General features: G+C 39.5%; 1 protein-coding gene across 4 annotated transcripts in view; it reads left to right on the top strand.

Annotated features, from left to right (window-relative positions):
- LOC121992714 overlaps positions 1-15003 on the top strand; it is a 35005-nt gene extending 20002 nt beyond the window's left edge. For all 4 annotated transcript variants that reach the window (XM_042547248.1, XM_042547245.1, XM_042547247.1 and 1 more), the window contains 7 exons: positions 5937-6065; positions 6151-6276; positions 10349-10404; positions 10491-10590; positions 12293-12410; positions 12555-12767; positions 14654-15003. In XM_042547248.1, the coding sequence (XP_042403182.1) occupies positions 5937-6065; positions 6151-6276; positions 10349-10404; positions 10491-10590; positions 12293-12410; positions 12555-12767; positions 14654-14988 (1077 nt within the window). In that variant the 3' untranslated portion in view covers positions 14989-15003. The remainder of the gene's footprint in view (positions 1-5936; positions 6066-6150; positions 6277-10348; positions 10405-10490; positions 10591-12292; positions 12411-12554; positions 12768-14653) is intronic.
- Positions 15004-24381: the final 9378 nt, after the last annotated feature.

The following is a 24381-nucleotide window of genomic DNA, read 5'->3' as shown; positions in this document are numbered from 1 at the left end:
GTAACAATTATTTTGTCCTGCCACTGAATTCCATGCTAAGCTGCATCATCAGTTACATCCGAATCTTCTATATTATAATTGATTTATTTTGATTAGTCCAACTCTATTTGACGCAGTTTGTCTTAGAATTTATTGGTTGTCTTTAAACTACACAAACTACTGTCCTAACTTGTTTTCTCTTATTGTATCTTCTTTTGTTTTCACATCCTGATGAGTTTCTATCTTCATCTAGCTTAAGCTTTTTTAATCCTCATAATAAATACAATGTCAATTGATGTACATAAAATGAAATACCACAATTATCTCCATAAATCTCAAACCCCTTTAAGACTGGCAAACAAAAGAATACAGTTGCAGATACTTTCTCAAAATGTTGCTAGTCAACAAGGGCATTTTCATCAAATTTACTATCACTAGTAAGTTATTCATTAAATAACTTTGATCAGAAAATTCATAATAAATCTGCAAAAACGAGGTAGTAGAAATGCAGCATGAACACAATTTTCACTATAACCTCACTGACATAAGACCAGTCTAAAACTGGTAACCACAGTGAAATTAACAATCACTTTGTTACATGTTGCCAAACCCATAAATAAGGACCTACTCATAAAATATTTGGCAGTAACGTATAGATAAAATGTACTGAAATTGGGAAATAATAAAGACATTTCTGGCAAAATCACTCCGCAGAGGTTGTTATGCATGCTGCACCAAGGATATTGGTATCTAGTACTCACAATCGAATATGTGCAGAACAAACAAGAAGCAAGGAAGGTTGCTTAGCTTTTAAGGGAGTACTAGTAGTAACAGAAATATAAAATATGTGAAGTATTACCCAAATGCATCTCTTTACTCATTTCTGAGTATGTCACATCTATGCATGCCACTGCATTTGCCAACTGCAACCTCTCCTAACGCAAGTACTCAATCTTAACTCAAACAACATGATAGCCTACCATGATTATTTAGTAAGGTTGTGACTTGTGCATGTGAAACCATTGGCGAATCCCTACATTGAGGAGAAGTAAAAAGGCTTCTTAAGCAAGTTTTTGACTACACTACACATACAGGACGTGTAGTTTGATTAATCGTCATACATTGACTCAAGTACATATAACAACTGTGTATTACTAAATTAGCAATATTTTATGTCTCTGGTATAAGCAATACATATGTACTGCTCATGAATAGGCTAGCTACAATTTGAATTGAGATTGAAGCATATCCAAATCAGAGATGAGTTCTAACTGGTCTAGTTGAGCTTGAACCAAATCAAACCAGGTAGGGGTAGGTTTTTGTTGGAGCTTTTTCTCTCCAGGTTTAATCCATTTGATTTATTACCTTTCTAAGAGTGAGGTACTGTGATGCCATTCTTTGCAATGTTGCCTTTCCCTTTTTCTGTTGCCAAAATTATCATAAATTGACCCAAATATATGTAACAACTGCATATAACTAGATTGGTGATATTTGTATGCCTCAATTTTAAGTAATACACAGGTACTGCTCATAAATAGGTTAGCTAGGATTTGAGTTAATCTTGAACCATATTCAAATCAGAGATGACTTCAAACTGGTCTATTTGAGCTTGAACCAGATCAAACCAGGTACAGTGACTGGATTTTGTGAATTTTTCCAAATCCAGGTTTAATCCATTCAATTTAATACCTTTGGTTAGGGTGGCTACTGTCTATCCCACCCATTGCAATGTTCCCAACAAAGTCCCTTATCTTAATGCCCTCCTTTGCTATGCTAACTCAAGCAGATGCCCTAACCTTCTCAACTGACACCATCCTACGTTTGATTGTAGCCCCTTCAATCTGACCATCATTTATTGAACCTTGTAGCCTCCACCAATTTCCTCTTGCAACCAATTTGTAAGTTCTGTGGCAAAGGGCAGGAATCTATGATCATGCAAAGTAGAACAGGTGAGGAGTTCAAAGGTTGCTAATCTATCATGTGTTAATTAATAGGTATTATATTATATGACTGCTCTATTCAGCTTGTATCATATCTTATAAAATAACCCACTATGGTGTGATCTTCACATCTGTTTGCTTGAAAGTGAACATAGATCGAGCCTTGATTTAATCTTAATATCACCCATTGAAGATCTAATGAGGCTATAATTGAAATCAGGTAGGTTCAGTGTTCATCGAGAACTAGGTCGGCATGGTCCAATTGGTGTTAAAGATACGGAGTGCTGGAATAGCTCATATACTGGAACAATAGTATTCTGGCAAGTTATCAAATCCGGACAAAAATCAAAATGTTAAATTTCTATTAGAAATAGAAACCTAAGCAACCTATGATGCCAAAGTTTTTTAATAGTGGGCTTATTTACAGCTGAGTCAATTGCATGCTAAAGTATTATGTTTGATTTTCATGTATACTACTACAATTCTCCTTTAGTAAACTTGTTAATGGTGATATCTATGATGAGTTTTGCATACCTACTTTATTAGACAACTCTCAAAAGTATCTTCTGGATATCTGATTAAGTGAACTAATCATTGATCTCTATGAATGTTTTTCAATCATATTTTCTTATGGATGGTATCTAAAGTGATCACCATCTTGGTCAGCATCTTATCCAATCATCAATAAGTATTGAATGCCAAGGCTTAAAATTTTGATATCAGTCTGGAATGGTATCATTTTGGTGCTGATTCATGCCTCGATCAATATTAGCCCGAGATGAATTGGATTATGCTTACATGTTTTTAGGCTTGTTCCAACCTTTTGATCCCTTCCATTTGATTCCCTTTACATGCATAATCAAGACTACAGTAATTTCGTAGTCAATTAAATTAAATTTTTTAGAAAATACAGAAAAAAGCAAACATCTTAAGTTGTAACATGCCTTACGATAAGAATTTCTCTCTTAGTGTATCATAGTGTATCGTTACTAATTCCAGAATGAGTATTTTGCCAAATGGATGGATTATTGCTACTTCCATCCATCTGAGATTATTTGTACAATTTCTTATCACTGAGGAAATATTGCTTCCCAGACAATTGGAATTGGTTAATTCATGTCATCCAATACATCATGTTTGTTAGAAGTTGGATTGATGCATTTGAAAATAAATTATAGGCACAGGAAATGGATACAAGATCTAAAGTTCTAATATGATTTTCAACCATGTGAAGTATCATGACCATAATAGTGAACTGGTAGGAATAATATAAGTATGATGAACCTCGGTTGTGGGTTTCAGATAGTATCTCATGGATTTATTGATAATAGACATTAGATTTTCCTATATAGATCCATGTTTGCAGTATATAGTTTTTGCTACATCCGTGTCTTTGATAATGTGCGCATATGTAACTGAGTAATTATTTATAAATGGACTTAAACTAGGTATTTGAGTTTAAATGACATAAATGTAATTATTTGAAAATGGACTTAAACTAGGTATAATTTGAGTTTAAATGACATAAATTTGGTTCATAGGGTTTAGTTTTCTCTGGCATGGTATCAGCTTAAACAAAGGTTTATATAGTTTTATATGGGTGACATATGTTGGCAACACAAGTACAACAGGTAATTTTCTCATGTCAATTAGTTTCAATTTTGGGTCATTTGCAAAATGTTAATTTCACCCATTCAACCCAAATAGAACAGAATTTCAAACTATGGTGAGGATTATCTTTGTCGCTCAAATATGGATCTCTAACTTTACTATGTAGTTGATGTAGTAAATGGATACATGCTTCTGAGAAAATTGTTGGTTTTAGTTATTGGTATTTTCTTACCTACTTTTTACTAGAACTTCTCAGAAGTATCTCAGGCACATCTGAAAAAGACACCTAATCTTTAATATCTCTGAATGTTTTTGGTATCATTTTATCTCAAAGATATTTCAATTCTTAAGTGATCAGTGTATCAGTCATATCTATTCAAGGATTAGTGAGCACTGTGTTAATTGCTGAAATATTGATCTGCCTTTCTGTGGTTGATATTCTACATGAATAGATGATCTTGTGAAAAGTCCACTGGAGGTTATTCACCACAACATTTTTTTGTCTTACAACTCAAATATAAATAAGAAACTTTATGAAAAAATGCCTTCAGTTTAGAACTAATGCCATTATTTCTTCAATGTTTAGATACTTGAACCCATGGATTGAGATCGTGTTGAGCTGGTTGAAACGGGCAGACAATTTCGTTCCGACTGGCACGGCACGAACTTGGCACGCTTCCAAGCGGCAGCTGTGGAGGAGTTGTGACAACCATGGCCGTGCAAGAGGGGCGTCGCGATGCCCACGACCGCACAGGAGGGGCCGCTCGACGCCCAGGGCCGTGTAGGAGGGTCGCATGACTCGCACGGTCACACTCGAGAGGCCACGCGACCCCGCGGTCGCGTGGAAGGGGCCATGTGACCCCCACAACCGTGTGGAAGAGGTCGCGCGACCCTCGTAGCAGCACCAAAGGAGTTGTGCGACCCATGCAGCCCCTCCGGGGCCGCACGAGCCCATGGCCGCTGTCGATTTTTTTAATTAAATATATTTTCAATTAAAACAATTCCCAGAATAAATGGGGATAATTCAAAGAGGCTTACACTCTAATAAAATTATTTAATTAATTAAATATTTTATTTATTTTAATTTTAAAAATATATAATAAAAATTTTATCTATTTATTTTTTTAGTTATGTTATTATTTTTTAATGATCTAATTATCTCTAATTTAAATAAATAATCAAATATATTTTTAAAATCCTAATTAAATTATCCCAAAAATATATGAAAATTAATTTAAAATTCTAATAAAATATTATATATTCCTAAAATCCTCTCAAGGATAGCGGTGCAACGATGGTCTCCGCGGATTATCGCGACTATGATTTTTAAATTTTTTTTTATTTAGTTAATTTTTTTTTATTTAGTTAATTGAAGGGGAGCCTTGACGCAAGGGTAAAGTTGTTGCTATATGACCAAAAGGTCACGGGTTCGAATCCTAGAAATAACCTCTTGCAAAAAGCAGGGTAAAGCTGCGTATAATGGATCCTTCCTCGGGACCTTGCATGGCGGGAGCTTCGTGCACCGGGCTGGCCATTTTTTTTTTTATTTAGTTAATTTTTTATTTTTAAATATCTATTTTTTATAAATAAACTATTATTAATAATAATTATAAAATATTACAAATTATTTCAAAATTTTAAATAATTTTAAATTTTAATAAATATTTATAAAAGAATCATTTTTTAAAAAATAATTTTAAAATTAAACAGAAATTTAAAATAGTCTAAAAAATTATAAAAAAACATAATTCTTAAACATTTCAAATAAATTTTTTAAAATTAAAAATTTACAAATACATTATTTTTTTTTAAATTTTCAAATAATTTTGTAATTCTTTTTATAATTTAAAATTTAGTTTTGAATTTTAAGAATTACTTATGTTTTAAAATATTTTTATAAAAATTTAATAGGCATTATCTTATGAGAAAATATTAAAATATAAATTTAGCATCTCAAAATGTAAAACATATTTAATAATCAAATATTAATATACATTTATATTTATATTTAAAAATTATTGAAACTACATCGGCACGACCTGATACGATACCGAAACTGTATCGTTCTAGTCCGGGACCAAAACCTTGGCACGGGTCAAGATTTTAAACTTTGCTTGAACCTATCCACTAAAAAACTCAGGATTTAGTCTACATTTCAAATAAGTTTTCCATTCACATATCCAATTTTCTGAAAGATATTGTGATTCCCCTTCGAGGAATAATCAGTTTAAGAGACCAAAGAATTCTGACAGTTGTGACAACTATTACTTTATGTCTCTGACTTCAGTTGCATGATTTTATTTAATATTTCTTTATAGCGACACATCTGATTTGTATATAAAATGTAATTTTTGATTAGGATATGTCGGTTTTCTAAGTAAAACATCTTTCTTCTTTTTCCTTAAGGTTTATGGTGCATTTAGAATGTATGTAAAAATGCTTCTTATGTGGGACTCAAGAATCCAGATAGATGGTGGGGGCAACAGTGAAGTTTCTACATCTTTGCTTGAAGCTAGAAATTTAGTAGTCCTCAGGGTAAGTTTTTTTAACACATTTATTTATTCAGTATAATTTAGCATTCTGCTTCATTCTTCCCTACCAAGAAATGGATCTCTGTCAGCACAATTCTGTCATCTCCTCAAATGCCAACTTGGGCGTTTACGGTCAAGGGCTTCTCAAATTATCTGGGCGTGGTGATGAAATCAAAGCACAGAGACTTTTTCTGTCATTGTTTTATAACATTGAAGTAAGTTTTTTTTTTTAATTTATGTTTTTTATTCGTATTGGCAACTTACGTCATTGAACAATGATTTATTTTCTTATGACGCTTCATTAGTTTCTAGTCTGTCAAAATGTTGTATGCTCTATGAATAATGGAATTATATGATATGCATCCTAGAGAGGTTTGTTTTGCTGTATGACTAAATTAGCAGACAGTACTTTTCCTAAAAAGCCTTTCTAGTTGTGGCTATTCATAGTGTTTCTTCATAAATGGAATAATGATGGAAATCTTTAGATTTGAATGAATTGTTAAAAGTTGTCTATGGTGTCACCAATAGTAGCTAGATAACCTCATTTTTGTTAGTGTGTGTGTCTGCTGCTTTGTCTCAACTGTGTTTTCACTAATTAGGAGAGACCCTTAACTCAGTTAAATATTTGATGTTCCTGTTAAGATAGTTCAGAGTATAGGATCTCTTACACATGTGAGCTATGGAGTTTAGGGTTTGTTTCACTACATTGCGACTGTGGTAACCCCTCCCTCCTTTCGCAGCTTTCACTGGAAAACTCTAGGTTTACAGTAATACAAATTTCAGCGTATGTGCCTTTCAGTGAATAAAATTTCGTTTCGTGCCGGGCGGAACGGGCAAAACTTACCGTTCCGCCCGCGCACCGAAACCGGCACCGAACGAGCGACAATTTCGTCGCGTCGTGCGTCACGCGCCAGGAGGAGTCGCGCGCGCACTAGAAATCGTCGCCGAAAGCTTCGCAGCGCCTGAAGCGCGTCGCGGGCGTCGGAGGAGTCGCAACGCGACGTTGCTAGCGACGCCGAAAATGTCATGGACGCTTCTGGCGCTGCCGGAAGCGTCGCCGGAGTCCTCCGGTGCCGCCGGAGGTGTCGTCGGACGCCTCCGACGCCGACAGAGGCGTCCACGGGGTGTCGGTGGCGTCGCGGGCGAGGCGCGGGCGTGGGCGCTGGGTCGCAGGGCAGGGAAGCACTGTGCAAAATTATAATTTAAATAAATTAAACAATTCCCATTTAATTGTGATATTTTAAAGGGGCTTTTTAAATCCTAATTAAATTATCCCAATAAAATATAAAAAATATATTTAAATTTTTTAAAAAATAATCAATTTTATTAAATAATATTCTGAAATTATTTTTACTATTTTAAAATTTTTAAAAATTCTAAAAAAAAAATATTTTTTTTTAAAAAATTCTATTAAATCAAATTTATATTCTTATATATATATTTTAATTATTTTATATTTTTTACTGATTTAATGTTTAAATAAAATTACCGAAATCGGCACGGCACGATACGATACCGAAACCGTATCGTTCCGGTCTCGGACCGAAACCTCAGCACGGGTCGAAATTTTAAACCTTGGTGCCTTTATTACCTTACTTCAATGACTTGTAATTTACAATCCTTTTTCTCATCTTGTCGTCATCTGTTAACTTTTGGAACTTGATCATTTTGATTTCTTACTCTCGTTCATATCTAGTTAAATGAATTAGTTCCTTCTTGCTGTGAAGTTGTGATGATAAGATAAATGATTATAAGTATGGTCATGAATTTATGTCATCATCAACTAAATGGGCGATGGTTACTATCATATCCAAGTATTTAATTCATAGTTGAAAGTTATCATGATGTGTAGTGTGGGAAAATATGATTTTGTAACCATGTATATCCCTAAAAAGTAGGTTGAAAATATTCCATTTGATAGCATAACTAGTTCATAAAAGATTGGTTAGTTTTTAAGAAAAGTTATTAGGATAATTGAGTTTTTTTAGAAAAATATCTTATTTTTTGAAGAATAAGTTTTATCAATTTATAAAAAGTGGTTAGGATCCATGTATTGGAGAAAATTTTGAGTTAATACAATTTTCACTTCCCATCATGGTATGGGACTTGATGATGAGTTCATAGTTCTTTGATCTCTTCTTGTTGTTTTAATTTATCTCTACCATCTTTTTTTTTGCTCCTTGTGCAATTATATTCTAAATCCTTCAAATCTTAATTTGTATTCTGTGTCACCCATATACCTTTATCCACTGTTACTAAATCACTTAATCTTATTAAATTTCTTGATTAACTTTCCTGCATCACTCCCATCATCTTAAAGATACTATTAAATTCCTCTCTTCATAATTTCTTCTTCTCTCTATCCCAACAAAATCTTTCTTTTCTTTTTGCTCGAACAACATGCTATTTCCTCCATAGTATCTCTTTAATTCCTCCTTCAGCTTTGTTCTTCCAACGGCAATACAACCACTTCCCTTCTTTGAGATCCTTGGTGCCTTTGGCATCATCCGTCTCTACCGTTGTATGTCCTCTATTATTTCTTTGCTGCTGTGGAGCCACTGCCTCGCCACCTAACTAGAGCCCCTCATTCCTCCAAATCAACGACATCGAGCGTTCGATCGAAGTTAAAGTGTTGGATCGACATCAACTTTGACATCACTCATATTGTATGGCTTTCGTGCCTCATTGATCTTTCTGGTCAAAGCTTGTACCTACAACATGACTTGAAATTTTGAACTTTGGTGCCAAGTGGTATCAAGTTTTGGTGATTTACTAGAATGATATGTTTCGACCATTTAGTTTGGCATGATACGAGATTTCAAATCATGGATATAATAGTGGTAGGAAATGATAATAAGGAGAGAACCTCTAAGTTAAGTTTGGCAAAGGAGTTTGAAATCAAGTATTAGGAAGTTTGAAATACTTTCTTGGGATTGAGGTGACTGACTATAAGACATTTTATCTCCCAACATAAATATGTATATGTCTCCTTAAAAAAATAGGCAAGATAATATGCAAATAGCTCACAGATATTACTGTATCTCAATGAAACACTAGGAAAATGCATTCCATTTAAAAAAGTTTGTTAGAGCTTTTATTAGGATAATTAGAGGTTTTATTAGAAAAGTAAGATTATATTTTATGAAGAATAAATTATGTTATCAATCTATAATAAAGGTTAGGATCCATATAGGATTTCATATATTGAAGTATAATTTCAATTTCTGTCATGTAATTTTATAAGATTGTTGTATAATCTGCTATGGTTTGTAGATTATGAGTAAGGCTGTATGGAAGCAGCTCATACAAAAAATTGATATGGTAAAATGCTAAGATTGATGAATGAGTTATTCAAATAGAATAAAAATATATAAGAGCAATTGGATGGAACTTCAGGATGATAAAATGGGAGGAAGTATTTTTAGTTGATATGGATAGGATGCTAATATGTTTTTAGATGAAAAATAGATAGGTTCCATAGTTAGGAGTGTTGAATTTATTGGAGTGAAAAGGGCAAGGGGTAGATAGATGCAAGAGAAAATATTAGTCAATTCAATAAAAGTGGTTTAATTAATTTGAATATTATAAGGGATACAATCTTGTGTTGGTGTAATATTATTTTTGATATAGCCTTGAATAGAGCTTAATGTGTCTTGGTGTCGAAGATGACAATGGTGGTGTTTTGAATTTTTTTACTTTGATGATCTTTAGTTTTTTTGGAATGGATCATGGTTTATCTTCCACAAGTTTAGAGAAAATCATAGGAAAATTGGGCATTAAATAGTAAATTGAAGATGTACATCTGCTAGTTTGTGGATTTTCATTCTTTTTTAATAAAAAAACTTTTAGCTATTTGTGGAAAGAGATGAGAAGGGTTAGATGCATCCATGAAAAATTGAAGAATGTTATTGTTCTTGAAGAGTCATATGCAACCTTATGAGACTGACACTAAATAGTTGGGATTATACAAATCTTTGGAATTATTGAAATATACCACCTTGATGCATCCATATTCTACCAGTCCCATATCCTGTATGTTGATGCTTCACAGAACTACAGAAGAATTTGTTTGATATTTGGAATTCATTCAGAGCTCATTTCATTTGCTTTGTTTGGCCATCTAAGTTGCCTGAAATGTTTTAGGAGTGGACATGGTAAATCTGGGACATGTTTTGGCCTTCTGTCTTCATCATGTTTGACATTTCCTTTAATCCTGTAGCTGCTACTAACTGCTTAGCATTTCTAATCCAGCATTCCATATTCATCATCTATTTCTTTTCTGAGCAGGTTGGGTCAGGTTCATTATTACAGGCACCATTAGATGAAAATGTGGAAAGCAGTTTGTAAGCTTAAATGTTGATTATCATCTATACATTACAGACTTGGAAAAGTTAGCAATCAATTTTCTAATTTGTTTTTGTTTTGCCAGGGTTACTCAGTCACTATGTGAGAGTCAAACATGCCCAAAAGAACTACTCATGCCTCCTGATGATTGCCATGTGAATGATTCTCTATCTTTGACTTTGCAAGTAAGATATTGAAACTTGGCATGTGATTGTTTGACTACTTGTGTCTTTTGCTGTAGAATGCAAATTACAATCCTTCTAGAGAAACTAGAGTTAGTTGAGAGTATTATTCTTTTTTTTATCCAAGTTGGTAAAAGCCTAGAGATGTTTTGTGCATTCTGTTACACACTTTCTACATGATTATGGTGAAAACACAAGGTTGTCTATCTCTTTTGTGGCAGTGAGAATTGCTATGTTATTGGTATTAAAAATCAAGATATTAGAGGCAGTTCCAGGTGGTAGGCAGTATGCGGTCAGCCTACTACCTAGGCAGGAGGCGGGTGCCTAGGCCAATCAATATTTAAATAATATTAAAATATGAAAGAGAAGAAAATTAAATTAAGCAAATTAACAAGTCATTATTGATAAATAAACATTAAACACGTAATAACGACATAATTTTTGTATTTCACATTGTAACCAAGAATATAAAATTCAATAATTACCATATAAAGCCCCAAGTAGATATCATCTGGTGTTTGGCCATTGTTCTTACATGCTCGACATAGGTGTTCCCTGTGCATCAGCCTAAAATTATCGTTAGTGCGCCAATATAACTCCTCCACCTCTCCATCTCAGAGATCCCCAACTGCATAGGTTGTCTGTAGGATAATTTGGCACAAGTTCCTACAATTTTAGGTGTCTAATTGTTTGGATCTCGGACATTCATGGACTTTTCAAATTTATGCCTCATCTAAATTGAAAGTACAAAACAAAAAGATGAAGACATTAAATGCACAATAAAAATCTAATTAGTTAAATTGTAGTGATAGGCCAAAATACCAACAATAACAAAAGTTTTATCCTACTAGGTGGGGTCGGCTAAAGCCAGAATAGCATGACCTAGAAATCCCAGACTTGAGAGTAACTGAGGATTGAATATGTTTAGTAAAAGTGACAAAAAGTGAAGAACTGGATCATTATGATAGCAAAATAAAACTAAAAAAATAGAAGAATATAACATGCATTCCATATGCCTTGGAATGATGGATACATTTGTTAATTAGTGCCAAGATACAAAGTGATACTGTAGATGTGGTGTAATTGGCAAGGCATTTCCAGTGGTCTAGAGATATCTAAAATCTTGTACAAGATTCTTTTTTGTACTAATAATATAGGCATAGTTGCATGTATTTGTTATTCACACTTTAGGATAAGTGCATATGTTTTATCTTTTGGGGAAAGGTAAATATATATTGATGTCAAAATGACAAACAATCAGACATACAATCAATGGAGATCCACAAATCCGTAGACATGTGTATGTAGTTTGTGGAACTTCCTATCAACATCAGGTACATCACTCTCAAAATGATATCTATTGTGACATTCCCACAAAGATAAATCATACATGAAACAACAAGGTATCACACTTTCATGATGCGCCGTCGCCTCTATAGTGCTGCTGGAATACCTGCAGCAGTCTCTCCATGGTTCCCACAAAGTGCATATGTTTTATCGCATATGTAGTGAGTGGTCTTGCCGAAGGCAAATGATTATCAAGCAACTTTCGGGACCTTTGAATGTTAAATTATTATTAATGATTGTAGTTGGTCAATAATCTGCCCCAGACTTTGCTCGTTATGTTAAATTGCAGTTTATTGAAAGTAATGCTATTGCTTGGATACCTTTCATTTAGTGATTTACAGTTTATTTTGTTTTCTAGATCTGCCGTGTTGATGATCTTACTGTCAGTGGCATTATTCGTGGTAGTATCATTCATATTCACCGAGCAAGGACTGTCACAATTGATACAGAAGGCATTATTAGCGCTTCAGAGTTAGGTGATGTAACCTTTTTATATTTGGAGGTGTTACCAAAAACATTTATAATACTTTGCCTAGCTGTTTTTCTTCCCAGCGCACTCTAATTAAATTCTTCTGTTTGTTCTTTTTCTAATATCATTCTGTCATTAAATTCTTCTCCAGGTTGCAAAGAGGGAATTGGAAAGGGAAAGTTCTTAAAATATGGAGCTGGAGGTGGCGCTGGACATGGAGGGAAGGGTGGATCTGGATTTTATAATGGCTTGCTAATTGATGGTGGGCGGAAATATGGTGATGCAGATCTTCCTTGTGAGTTAGGAAGCGGAAGCAGTGGATCGAGTGAGTCTCTAGTAAATGTGGCTGGAGGAGGAATGATAGGTATCTTCTATTTATTACATTATTTTTTAGCTTTGTGTTCTGTTGGTGTTGGTGCAATGTTATTGTCAAAGTTTGCCTTGCCAAATGACTCTTGTTGATATGTTTTTAAAACATTCATGCAAGAACTATTAAAGCTACTAGCTATAAACTATTTAGTTCTCTTCCTATGGTCACTAGTCAGCAAAAGGGCTCGATGGGGACACTAGGACCATGTTGTGGTAGTGTCACAATTAAGGTTTTTGGTGTCATTCTAGTGTCAATTTTGGCTACTTGTTGAATTGAGATCAATTTGGTTCTAGATGCACCATGTATTGGTATGATGTGGTGCCATTTTGACGGTGACTTGGTGGATGGAGGAATATTGAGATAAGGGAAAGGAATGTTAAGTAAAAAAATACCTGTTGTTCCTATCTTCTAAGGCTTCCACAATGGCTGCCTTTTAGGATTTCGCAAATCAGTTGACCACCCTTCCATGCTATTGGGAACACATGCAGACTTCATGTACGCCCCCTGGCTGAGATTGCCTGAACTTAATCATCTGCTGGCATGAAATAGATGCGTTGGCTCTGATTTTGATCTCGTCTTCATCTTAGACGGGTTAACACCAAGACCTCAACCCTTCGCAATACCCTGTTACATAACAGCAATTGTCTAGATATCCCATAATTTCATTTCTGGCAATGTAGGTTCTGAATTATCTTATTTAGTGCATCCTTGGTTATTGCAATCACTTGCACAATAAGCGAGGATCATTTCATGAATTATAGGTCACAAGGAAGACACGAGAATCATTAGACAGCGATTTGTTGCATGTTATATATTTTTTTTCATGCATAATAGTAGGATAGATCTTAAATTTTCATGTTTTGCTTTCTTTGCAAATGAAGGACTTCATTTTTCTGTTTTCTCTTTTCTCCAATTGACTTACTGTGATGTTCTATTAGGGATTGCAAGACCAAATTCGGATAATTATGAACTAGTAAATTGTTTGCAAGTTAAAATCATGGTATCAAATATCATTGTGTGTTGGTCAACATGGGCGAAATATTTAGGTAGTGACCTTCCATGATGATAGCACACCCGAGGGGATCCCCGAGGCACACAAATTGGCTGCAAGCACCACAACGTCATGTGAATCTTCCTTGAGCATTGCAAGGTCGGTGCAAGTCTTATGCCAGAGACGCAAGATAAGGGAAAGGAATATTTAGGTAGTTGACCCTTTTATGATGACTATGCATCAAAGGGGAAGTCATGAGACTTTTGAGAGCATCGCAAGGTCTATGTGAGTCATTTGTGGGTGGTGCGACCTCCATCAAACCTCACTAGCAACTTCATCTCTAGGCCCTCAACACACCCTTGGACACTCGGTGATGCACCGAATGTTCTTCCTTGTCTCCTTCCCCCTTCTCCTTTTGTGTTCGTCACGCACTTCATCACCAACAATGCACCTAATCTTCTTCTTTCTCTCCACCTCTTCTCCTCTTTTGGTGTTTCATACACTCTCCAACTCCGACACTCAGTATAGGTGGCACATCTTGAGCCAGTTGCAGACTGAATCCCTAGTTTAGGTCAAGATTTCATACCTTTGTTAAAATGCAAATTCAAAGCCATTATACATATTTTCTTATCCTGTCATGTAATATATTTTTCCCTAATGAAAAAATAAATGGCTAAACAAGCACCTCTACATTCACACAAATGGGATGTTGCTGGATTTTCTGCATTGTAGTTCTTAGTTTTAGTACCTAATTGGAACTAATTGTTCCTCAGTGTTCCCAGATTTTGAGACATAAAGAAATGATCTCTTGGTGTTCATTATCCATATACATACTAATCAGATTTTTATTCTTAATGCTTTTGTCTTTAATACATTTTATTTATTTTAGTTATGGGCTCCATCAACTGGCCGCTTTTTAGATTAGAGATACATGGTTCTTTACAAGTGAATGGTCAAAGCCATCGAGAATCATCAATGAACTATAATGCAACAATGATGGGTGGCGTTGGTGGTGGTTCTGGTGGTACAATACTTCTCTTTCTGCAAGCTTTTATTCTGGAGGAAAATTCATCATTATCAGTAGCTGGTGGGAATGGTGGACCTGCTGGTGGTGGGGGTGGGGGTGGTGGAAGAATTCATTTTGATTGGTCAAATATTGCTACTGGAGAAGAATATGTTCAAGTTGCTTCGGTGAATGGCTCCATTATGTCAAGGTATGACTAGTTCATATAATGCTTCTGATGAAGTTATAATCTTATATGATGTTCCTCATACTGCAGCTCAAATTCTTAGCCTACGAATTACTGTTTTAATATGATATTAAATTACCTGTTTCTCGATCTATTTATGTTGATGTAATAGATTTTTATTGTAGCCTTCTTTGTTGCAAGAAGATTATTTTATCTATTCATTGCTTCAATTTTCTATCTTCTAAGAGACTGGGGAGACAATGAAGTTTATGAGTATCCTAGGGACTTTGACCAGTGGTTCGGATCACCTTGATCTTTGCATGGAGTGTTTAACAAATGCATAAAATGTTTTTGTGGAGTAACAAAATTCAGAACACCTTGTATTATAAATTCACAGGTCAACTATAGAGGTAATATTAGTTCAAAATCAATTTTCATAAACTTGACTACGACCTCAGATAATTAAGTGATTGAACTCTAAGGACGCTTCTCCTTTTTATTTTAACAGCAAAGAAAAGAAGCATGATTCTCCTTAACTATTTGTCAAAACACACACCTAATGATTGAAAACTCATTAAACTAAGTAGTACTTTTTGATGGAAAGAGTGGGATGATGAGTAGGAAGATAGAGATACAGTAATTATATCCTTGATAAAAAAAAAACATTGTTATTGGTTCTAAGGAAATGACTGGCGAGAAAGGGTAACCGAAAGCGATCGGAAGAGGAAGAAGAAGAAGATAAAAGAGAAACCTTCCAACTATAAATAAATTTATTCTCAGTTCAACACTCAAAAGGCGATTCCGCCGGCCGATTCTTCTTCATTAGTTCGCACGCTACTTTCTCTTCTTCCGATCCTCCTCGCCTTCAAGGTCCGCTCCTTCTCTATCCTGTTCTCCCTTTTCACGTTTTTTCTGTTCTAACTGCTGTTTCTGTTTCTAATGCTTAGTAGATTTAGGATTTTGTTTCTCCTAACCCCTTGATTTGTTATTTGATTTGGAGACGAGTACTACATTTGCGAGCCAGCTTAGAAACTGAACCTAACGTATATGGTCGGTCTCAAGGAGCTTTTCCACCTCCGCTCGGATAATCTAGTTCTGCTCGGTGCTGAAGTCTCTCTTCTGTTGTTTCACTGGTCGGGCGTCCGGTCGGACGTGGAGCTTGTGTTGAGCTACGCTTGGGGAAATGCCAGGCAGTTCGTGCGTCGACCATGCGAAGACATCGTGGTTTTGTTGAAGGCATTTGATGAGCTCTTTCTTCTGCTCCACTTCCAGGTTGGATGCTATGAAGGTGGTGGCCTCCGGTCGGCAAGGATGAATCTGCACCTCCTCTTTTTCTTCATAAACTAAAGTAGGAGGCTTCTCGGTTATAGCGTTTACCTCGATCCGGGGGGTCTTCCGTGCGACTTTGGATTTGGGTCGCACCATCTCCACGTAGCAACGCCGAGCTGCTAGCTAGTCCCCTCGGACCTCTCCTACCTGGTCATCAACGGGGAATTTCACTTTCTGGCTGAAAGTTGAGACGACCGCTCGAAACTTATTGAGGGCGGGGCGCCCCAGGATCACATTATAAGCAGATGGAGCGTCTACCACGATAAAGTTGGTGGTCCGCATCCTCCGGAGCGGCTCCTCCCCCAATGATATAGCTAGTCTGGTCTGTCCGACCGGCAAAACTTCGTTTCCGATAAACCCGTACAGTGGGGTTGTCATGGGCGACAGCTCGGTTCTGTCAATCTGGAGTTGATCGAACGCCTTCTTGAAAATGATGTTGACCGAACTTTCTGTATCAATGAATATGCGGTGAATAGTGTAATTGACTATTACCGCTATGATGATGAGGGTGTCGTTGTGCGGCACTTCGACTCCCTCAAGATCTCTCGGGCCGAAGCTAATCTCGGGCCCGTTCGCCCTCTCTTGGTTGATGCTACTGTTGCTCGGGTGAATGTCTGCCCCCCTCTCATCGCCCAGCGTGGCACTACCTATACCGTCGGTCGGGGGAAGGAGATCGACGGTGGTTGCCTCTGGGGGTCAGCTGAGTGACTGCGGGAACTCCTCGGCAGTCGTGTGTGTTGTGGGTGGCTGATTGGTGGAAGGTACAGAACATGGGCGTCCACATCTTTCCCTTCGGCCTAGGCCGTTCGACAGCCACGTGTTGGACGGTGTGCGGCTTGCCCTCGTAATGTTGTTGGGCCCCCTCAGCTCGGGGCCCTCTAGGGGGCGGGTGGCTCATAGGTGGCCTCCTTTCGGTCGGCGCGGATGGTTCTGACGGCGCCTCCTTCCTTCTGGCCGCTTGTGCTTCCTCCACGTTGATATATTCGCTCGCCTTCTTCAGCATATGGTTGTAATCGCGAGGCGACTTTCGGATGAACGAACGGAAGAAATCCCCATCGACCAGCACTTGGGTGAAGGCGTGCATCATGGTCTCAGATGAAACCGTTGGGATGTCCATGGCTTCCTGGTTGAATCGTTGGATGTTGGTTCGGAGAGTTTCTCTGGGCCCCTGCTTCATAGAGAACAGGCTGACGCTAGTCTTCTGGCAGCGCCTGCTGCTTGCAAAGTGGTGGAGGAATGCCATATGGAAGTCCTTAAAACTCCGAATCGATCCGTCTGGCAACCTCCGGAACCATCGTTGCGCCGAGCCGGACAGGGTAGTGAGGAAGACTCGGCACTTAACTCCGTAAGTGTATTGATGGAGAGTAGCGGCGTTATCGAACTTACCGAGATGGTCGTCCGGGTCAGTCGCACCACTGTATTCTCTAATCGCCAGGGGGGGCATAGTGCCTCGGGAGCGGATCCTGTAGAATCGCCTCTGAGAACTGGCAATTGATCCGCTCGGGAGAAGAATCGGTCCGAAGCACCTTGCCCTTCTTGACGTCCCGCGCGGGCGCTTCATCGGCTGACGATCCTTGGTTGGCCTGCGCGAGTTCGGAGGGATTCTAGAATAGGGTCTGATGGAAGGTAATTGGCGCGAGTGGTGCATCTCCTGGCGTGCCGGTCTGCCCTTTATTCTGCACCCAAGTAGAAAATTATTCGGGTCGATCTTCCAACGTCGCTCGGCCACTGGATGCCAAGGTGGCCTACTGCGCAAGCCGCTCGGCTTGTGCCCTCTGCTGCTGCTCCACTATTTTTGCCGCTCGCGCCTGGATGAGCACGTCGAGTTCTTCTGGAGAGAGCGTCACGGTGTGTGAGCATCTAGCTTCCTCCATCTTCTTGACTCGGATTCAGGTGCGTTCCCACAGACGGCGCCAATTTGATCTTGTCCGAGTGCTGAGTCGACGGTCGCTGGAAGCGTGGTGCTCTCGTTGACTCCGCATAGCCTTGTGAGTGACGCAGACCTTCGGCGAGAATCTGCAAGCACAAGACCGAGCCGGGAAGGGGTTCCCGGCGACGACCCTCCGACGTTCAAGTCAGCCTCCGGCAGCAAGGAATCGAAGTAGAATGACGAGACTGTAGCTACAGTGATGAATCGTGCATACCTCCGTTGAAGTCTGGGGGTCCTTATATAGGGCTCCTTGAAGGCGCGACACGCTTACCAAGATGTGCACGCTTCTCAAAGCATACCTGCAATGAGTGTGTCAGAAAAGCACGTCTAACGCCATACCTTAACAGACTGGGCCTATCCCTAACGTGACAGTGGAAACTCCCACCGTACGATTTTCTGTCTGACCATGCTGCCAACCATGCCGTTTGTCGGTGACACTTTCCCCGAAGAAGATATTCCCTCCTACTCTTCTTGTTGTCTGCGAGGCTGAGCGGGGAGTTTGCTCGGCCGAGCCCCCATACTATTGAGGGAGTGACCGATCTGAGTGGGAGGCCTGCTCGCCCCCTAATGCTTCATCCTGCTTCCGCCCTGCCGCGCGTGGTCGAGCAATGTCTATCGTCCGACCGAGCGGGGATTCAGCTTAGCCCCTGAGCGTCAGAAACCCAGCGTTGAGCTGGGCTGTCGCTCGGGCAGGTACGCCGGCTGCCCGGTCGGGCACTGGATGCTGACCGTGTTGACTCTGACTCTCACGTGTCATTGACTGCTTTACCATCCGGGTCCTACTTTACCACCGGATCAGAAATGATCTAATTCTTTCACATTTTTATATTTTAAACTTAAGTTTCATGGAATGCAATACTTGTGTGAAAATAATAATATATTTATACATTTTAATCATTTACTTAATTCAAAAAAATTATAAAAATAATCTGTACAATAATTTGTATGGTATTTTATTTCTTAAAACACTTTCGCTATTTTATTGTTTTTTTTTAAAAAAAGATAAATTTATAATCTTAAATTACTAAACATTGAAAATATTAATTTAAAATTCATCTTAGTTATTCATAAAAATCATCATTCTCAAAATAATTATATTAGTGTAGAAAAGTTAAAAAGAGATTACATAAATATTTCTAAAAAAAAATAAATTACTAATGTAATATTTAAATGCATTATTTTGGTTATGTGTATATAAGTAAGGGGTTTAAGTTCACGATCACAAAGATATTATTCGATGGATAATTAAGGATTTAAGATTTAAATCTTGTATGACATAGGATAGGAGATTTTTCTCTCTCATAAAAAGTTGGTCTAAGAATAATAATCCATTGAATGAATCTCTATGAGTATTTTTTCAATTTATTTTTGTAGTCAGTGTAAAATTTCCAAGGAATCGGGTTGGTCATCTTCAAAATTAGTCGATTCGAAAAAATAGATACCTAACTTACAAAATAAATAAATAAATAAATAAAGGTCATATTATTTCTCCATGGCTTGGTGTGGTGGTAAGAAGCCAGATGTATTCTCAAACAATCATGATTTAATTCTCACATACGACACATCTATGACAATTAAATTATTGGTGATACTGGATTGTCATGTCAGGAGTCATTGCGCTTCCTAGATCCACTTGGTGAATGAAATATGAGACCAAACCGTTCATCCCAAAATTAGTTAGCTCGCAACTATAGGATCAAAGAAGCACTAGAGGAGGAGGGGTGAATAGCATGCGTCGCTTTTTCACAATTTTCATAAAACTCGAGAGATAGCAACATAAATAAGAATGAACAATACTAACCTGTTTCTTTTTTACTTATTTCATAACCCGACGACTGCTAGTTCAAGGTCTGCGATCATTAATCGCTTTCGTTAGATAATCCACTAAAAATTCGATGATTACAAAAGAATAAACAAGTGAATTAAAAACATAATTACACCGACAAGAAAGAGTAAGACTTTTGATGTTGTTATTGGAGTAACGTTTTGGTGCCATAGAGTGGTTTTCAGAGCAACACGTGAGTATGAAAGTCGTAATGGATGATGTCTTTGAGGTGTTGGTCAAACCCTTCTTTTATAGGTCTTTCTAGGCGCTTGGATACCTTCTAGGCACCTCAATCAAAGCTAACATGACGTGATCTCGGTGAAGTTCTATCCATCAAAACTTATCTTGATCCTGTAAGTACCACGGGTTAGTTTTGATGTGGTCAACCGAGTTAAATTAGGTCCTGCCGATTTGATGTCTTGTGTCTAACTGTGCAGGGACTTAGGAATACAAAAAGTTCAACGGAAGACATAGCGAGTGAGAAAGATGACACGGAAAGAGAGTTGATGAGCTCAATGCATCCGAAAGATGAGGAGCTACATAAGAGTACACCAGTGGACGAGAAGGACGTCCGTGGCGTATCCGAGAGACTGTCGTGCACCTTCGATGTGGATCGAGCCTCCGAGCCCTCGCTGTTAGTGGGCTTCGATCTGATCGTGCTCTGCCTTTACTGTGTTCCGGCGTTCGAGCCATTTGGCCTTCACATCGTTGCTGTGTTCTAGCATTGTAGCCCTCGAGCCGTTGTCATGTTCTAGCCTTTGTGCCGATATCACATCCCGGCCTACATGCCCATATCATATCTCGGCCTGCGTGCCAGCTTTATGTCTCGACCTATGTGCCGACCTTATATCTCGATTTACGTGTCAATGTCACATCTGGCTTCATGCCACCGTATCCTGCTCTGCGCCATCAGACCCAACTCGTCATCTGGCTCGTTCATCTACTCTTTCGAGTCATGATAGCTCAAGTAACATCTCGACCAACTCATCGATCCACCATAGGGTGCCCCTTGGGACAAGGTATGTCATTGTACTTATTTTTCATTTATTTTATTATTTAACTATTATCCCACTCCTTATATATCCGTGGGATCTGCCTCGAGCATCGGGGTGTCAGAGACCAGGGAAACCCGGGCCCTGTCTACAGGTAGTGTTGACCGGAGGCCTTATGATGACTTGGTTAACATAGAGTGCAGCTCATCATACCCTCCACCTCCGGGGCATGGCGACTTGGTCAGCATTCCATCCACATCACATTAGTAGTTCCGTCATCTCAGATTCTTGACAGGATCATATTGACACCGTTTGTGGGAACTCTACCTGATCTGAAACATGAAGATGGATGACGCCAGAAAACTCTGCCATCATTATGATCCTGATGGATTTCGACGAGTATATTATATTCTTCCCTCACTCTACGGGTATTCGAGAGTCGAGGAACCGAGTCAGATCCTCAACCGGTCAGCATGTCAATTTTTTTTTTATTATATTTTCCTTTTGGCTGTAGGATCCGCTACAACTCCTCGATCAGAGAGCAAGAGTCTAGCTCCATGATCAAAGACCAGGGGCACAGCTCCCCGATTAGATACCAAGGGCACGACTCCCCGATTAGACACTAGGGACACAACTCTCCAGTCAAACACTAGGGACATAACTCCCAGGTCAGACACTAAGGATACACCTCCCTGATTAGGCACCAGAGGCACAACTCCCCGATTAGACACTAGAGGCACAACTCCCCGATTAGACACCAGAGGCACAACTCCCTAATCAGATACTAGGGACACGACTTCTCGACTGGATACTCATGCTACATCTTCCTGATCTGAATCTAGGGACCTCGATCTTTGATTATAGGCTAGCGACCTTAGTGTCTGATCCGGGACTAGGGCCTTCACATGGGGAGCTTTGCTTCCTCCTATTGCTACGGGCTCTAATCTCTAGTATTGCTATGGGCTTCACTCCCTTTGACGGTCGAGACTCAATTTATTTTTTCCTTGACTTTGTGAAAATTTGGGAGTTATGGGATCAATGTTATCTATCTCTCCGACTCCACGGGCATTCGGGAGTCGAGGGACTAAGTCATACAACAATCGAGCGGTGACTATAAACCCTTGTCTGCGTCAATCAACAATCGAGTGACGACTATAAACCCTTATCTACGCCAATCAATAGTCGAACAGCGACTGTAAACCCTTGTCTGCGCCAATCAACAGTTGAGCACTGACTATAAACTCTTGAGTCATAGACTCCTGAGTCGAATGGTCAAGTTTAAGTTAAATCTGAGCAACAGGCTCAATATCAAAGTCGAGCAGCGACTATAAACTCTTGAGCCAGAGACTCTTGAGCCGCTCGGGCAGGTTTGAGTTATATTTGAGCTACGATCTCAGCATTAGAGACTCCCATGTCGCCCATTCGGGGTCGAGCGATCTTCACTGGTCTTGGACCAGCTTATCGGATCCTTATCTCCCTCGTCCGAAGTTGAGCAATCTTCACTGGTCTTAGACCAGCTTATCGGATCTCTTATCTCCCCCGTTCGAGGTCGAGGGATCTTCACTAGTCTTAGACTAGCTTATTAGATCTCTTATCTCTCCCGTTCGGGGTCGAGCAGTTTTCACTAGTCTTGGACCAACTTATTGAATCTCTTATCTCTCCCGTTCGGGTCGAGCAATCTTCACTAGTCTTAGACCAGCTTATCGAATCTCTTATCTCTCCCGTTCGGGGTCGAGCGGTCTTCACTAGTCTTGGACCAACTTATCAGATTCCTTATCTCCCCCGTTCGAGGTCAAGCGGTCTTCACTGGTCTTGGACTAGTTTATCGGATCCCTTATCTCGCCCGTTCGGTGTCGAGCTATCTCCACGGGTCTCGGACAAGATTATCTCCACGGGTTTCGAACCAGAGTATCTCAGGAGATCTACGCCCGATCGGTTCATGACTTTCGCTTTCATGCACCTTTGATTTCACAGACTACACTCCCGTTCAGTTCTCGAGTTCTATCCTCGCTCGGATCACGACTTTCACTTTTGTACACCTTTGATCTCATGAGCTATGTGCTCGTTCGATTCGCCAGATCTGTATGCGCTCGGCGACGGGCCAATCATTTACTCTGCATCCTCTCCACATCCATTCAGTCGCCTACTTGACAGTTGCCTGATTGCTCAGTATTCGCCCATTCCACATCGCTCGGTATTCACCCGATCGTTTACTTGGCATCTGTTCGGAACTTGTTTTTCTCGCTAGTCAGCCAGGAGCGTGTCGTTTGGTCAGCATTTGCCTCACTCATTTCTTCGATGGCACTTGGCTCATTCGACACTCGTGCAGTATTATTTTTTATTTCTCTCTCATCATTTCTATCATTGTTCGATCGGTATTTCTCTTGTCACCTTGCTCGACATTATTTCTGTTGCTCAATCGACATCGTCATAGATATGGAATTTAACATTACATGACTAATCTAGTGATCTGACTCTGTACTCGGGAGTGATTCAGCCTTGGCGATGGACTGTCTAGTCTGTCGAACTTGCACCTCATTCGATTAGATTTAAGGGGTAGACTTGTGATACGGATGTATTAAGGGGGCCCAAGGTAATTAGGGAGAAGGGTGAGAGTATTTTTGTCAAATTACTGTTTAGGACTTTAAGAGAAGGGAGGAAGCACGGTTGAGGAGAGGGGGTTTTTCTGTGTCTTTGTGCGGTCGCCACTAGAAGAGGGGGGATGCAGATCTCTCTCTCTCTCACACGCTGTCGCCATCGTCACCTTCTCCCGTGTCTCCGGTGAGCCACTTCTCCCTTCCTCTCCTCTCTCCTTCTCCTCTCGTCGGCAGACGCCTCCAGTCGCTGCCTCTACCAGGCATGCCGACGCCTCTACCAGGCATGCCGACGCCACCTTCGCGAGGACGCTGGCCACCACTCCCCTTCTCCTCATCACGCTGTCATTGCCATCGGACGGACTCGACACAACCTTCATCACGCAGCCGCCTCCCTTGCATAGCCTCAAGAGCGTCGATACCATCATCTCCTTCGCTGCCTCAATTGCGTTGGCCTCCGTCGGCTGCTACCTCAAGCCACCTTACAGTCCCCACTGCAGGTTTGACTACTACCACACCTCTCGTCTCCCTCTCCCTTGGCACACCGGCGCCCACTGCTGCTTCCAGCAACCACCGCCCTCCGGGCCGCCGGCAGCCAAGCACTCCTCCATCTCCCTCTTTTCTAGCATTAATAGCCGCCCACCAACGGTCTCCTCCAAGACGTCGTAGCATTGCCTCTCTTACCGCCTCATCATAGGCCACCTTTGGACTGTCCGCACTATCGTGTGTCTTCGATGTGGATCAGGCCTCCGGGCCC

Source organism: Zingiber officinale, chromosome 6B (genome assembly GCF_018446385.1).
Source record: "Zingiber officinale cultivar Zhangliang chromosome 6B, Zo_v1.1, whole genome shotgun sequence".
Classification (NCBI taxonomy): Eukaryota; Viridiplantae; Streptophyta; class Magnoliopsida; order Zingiberales; family Zingiberaceae; genus Zingiber; species Zingiber officinale.
The sequence above is the reverse complement of the archived record's forward strand: the minus strand, read 5'-3'. Positions and strand labels throughout refer to the sequence as shown.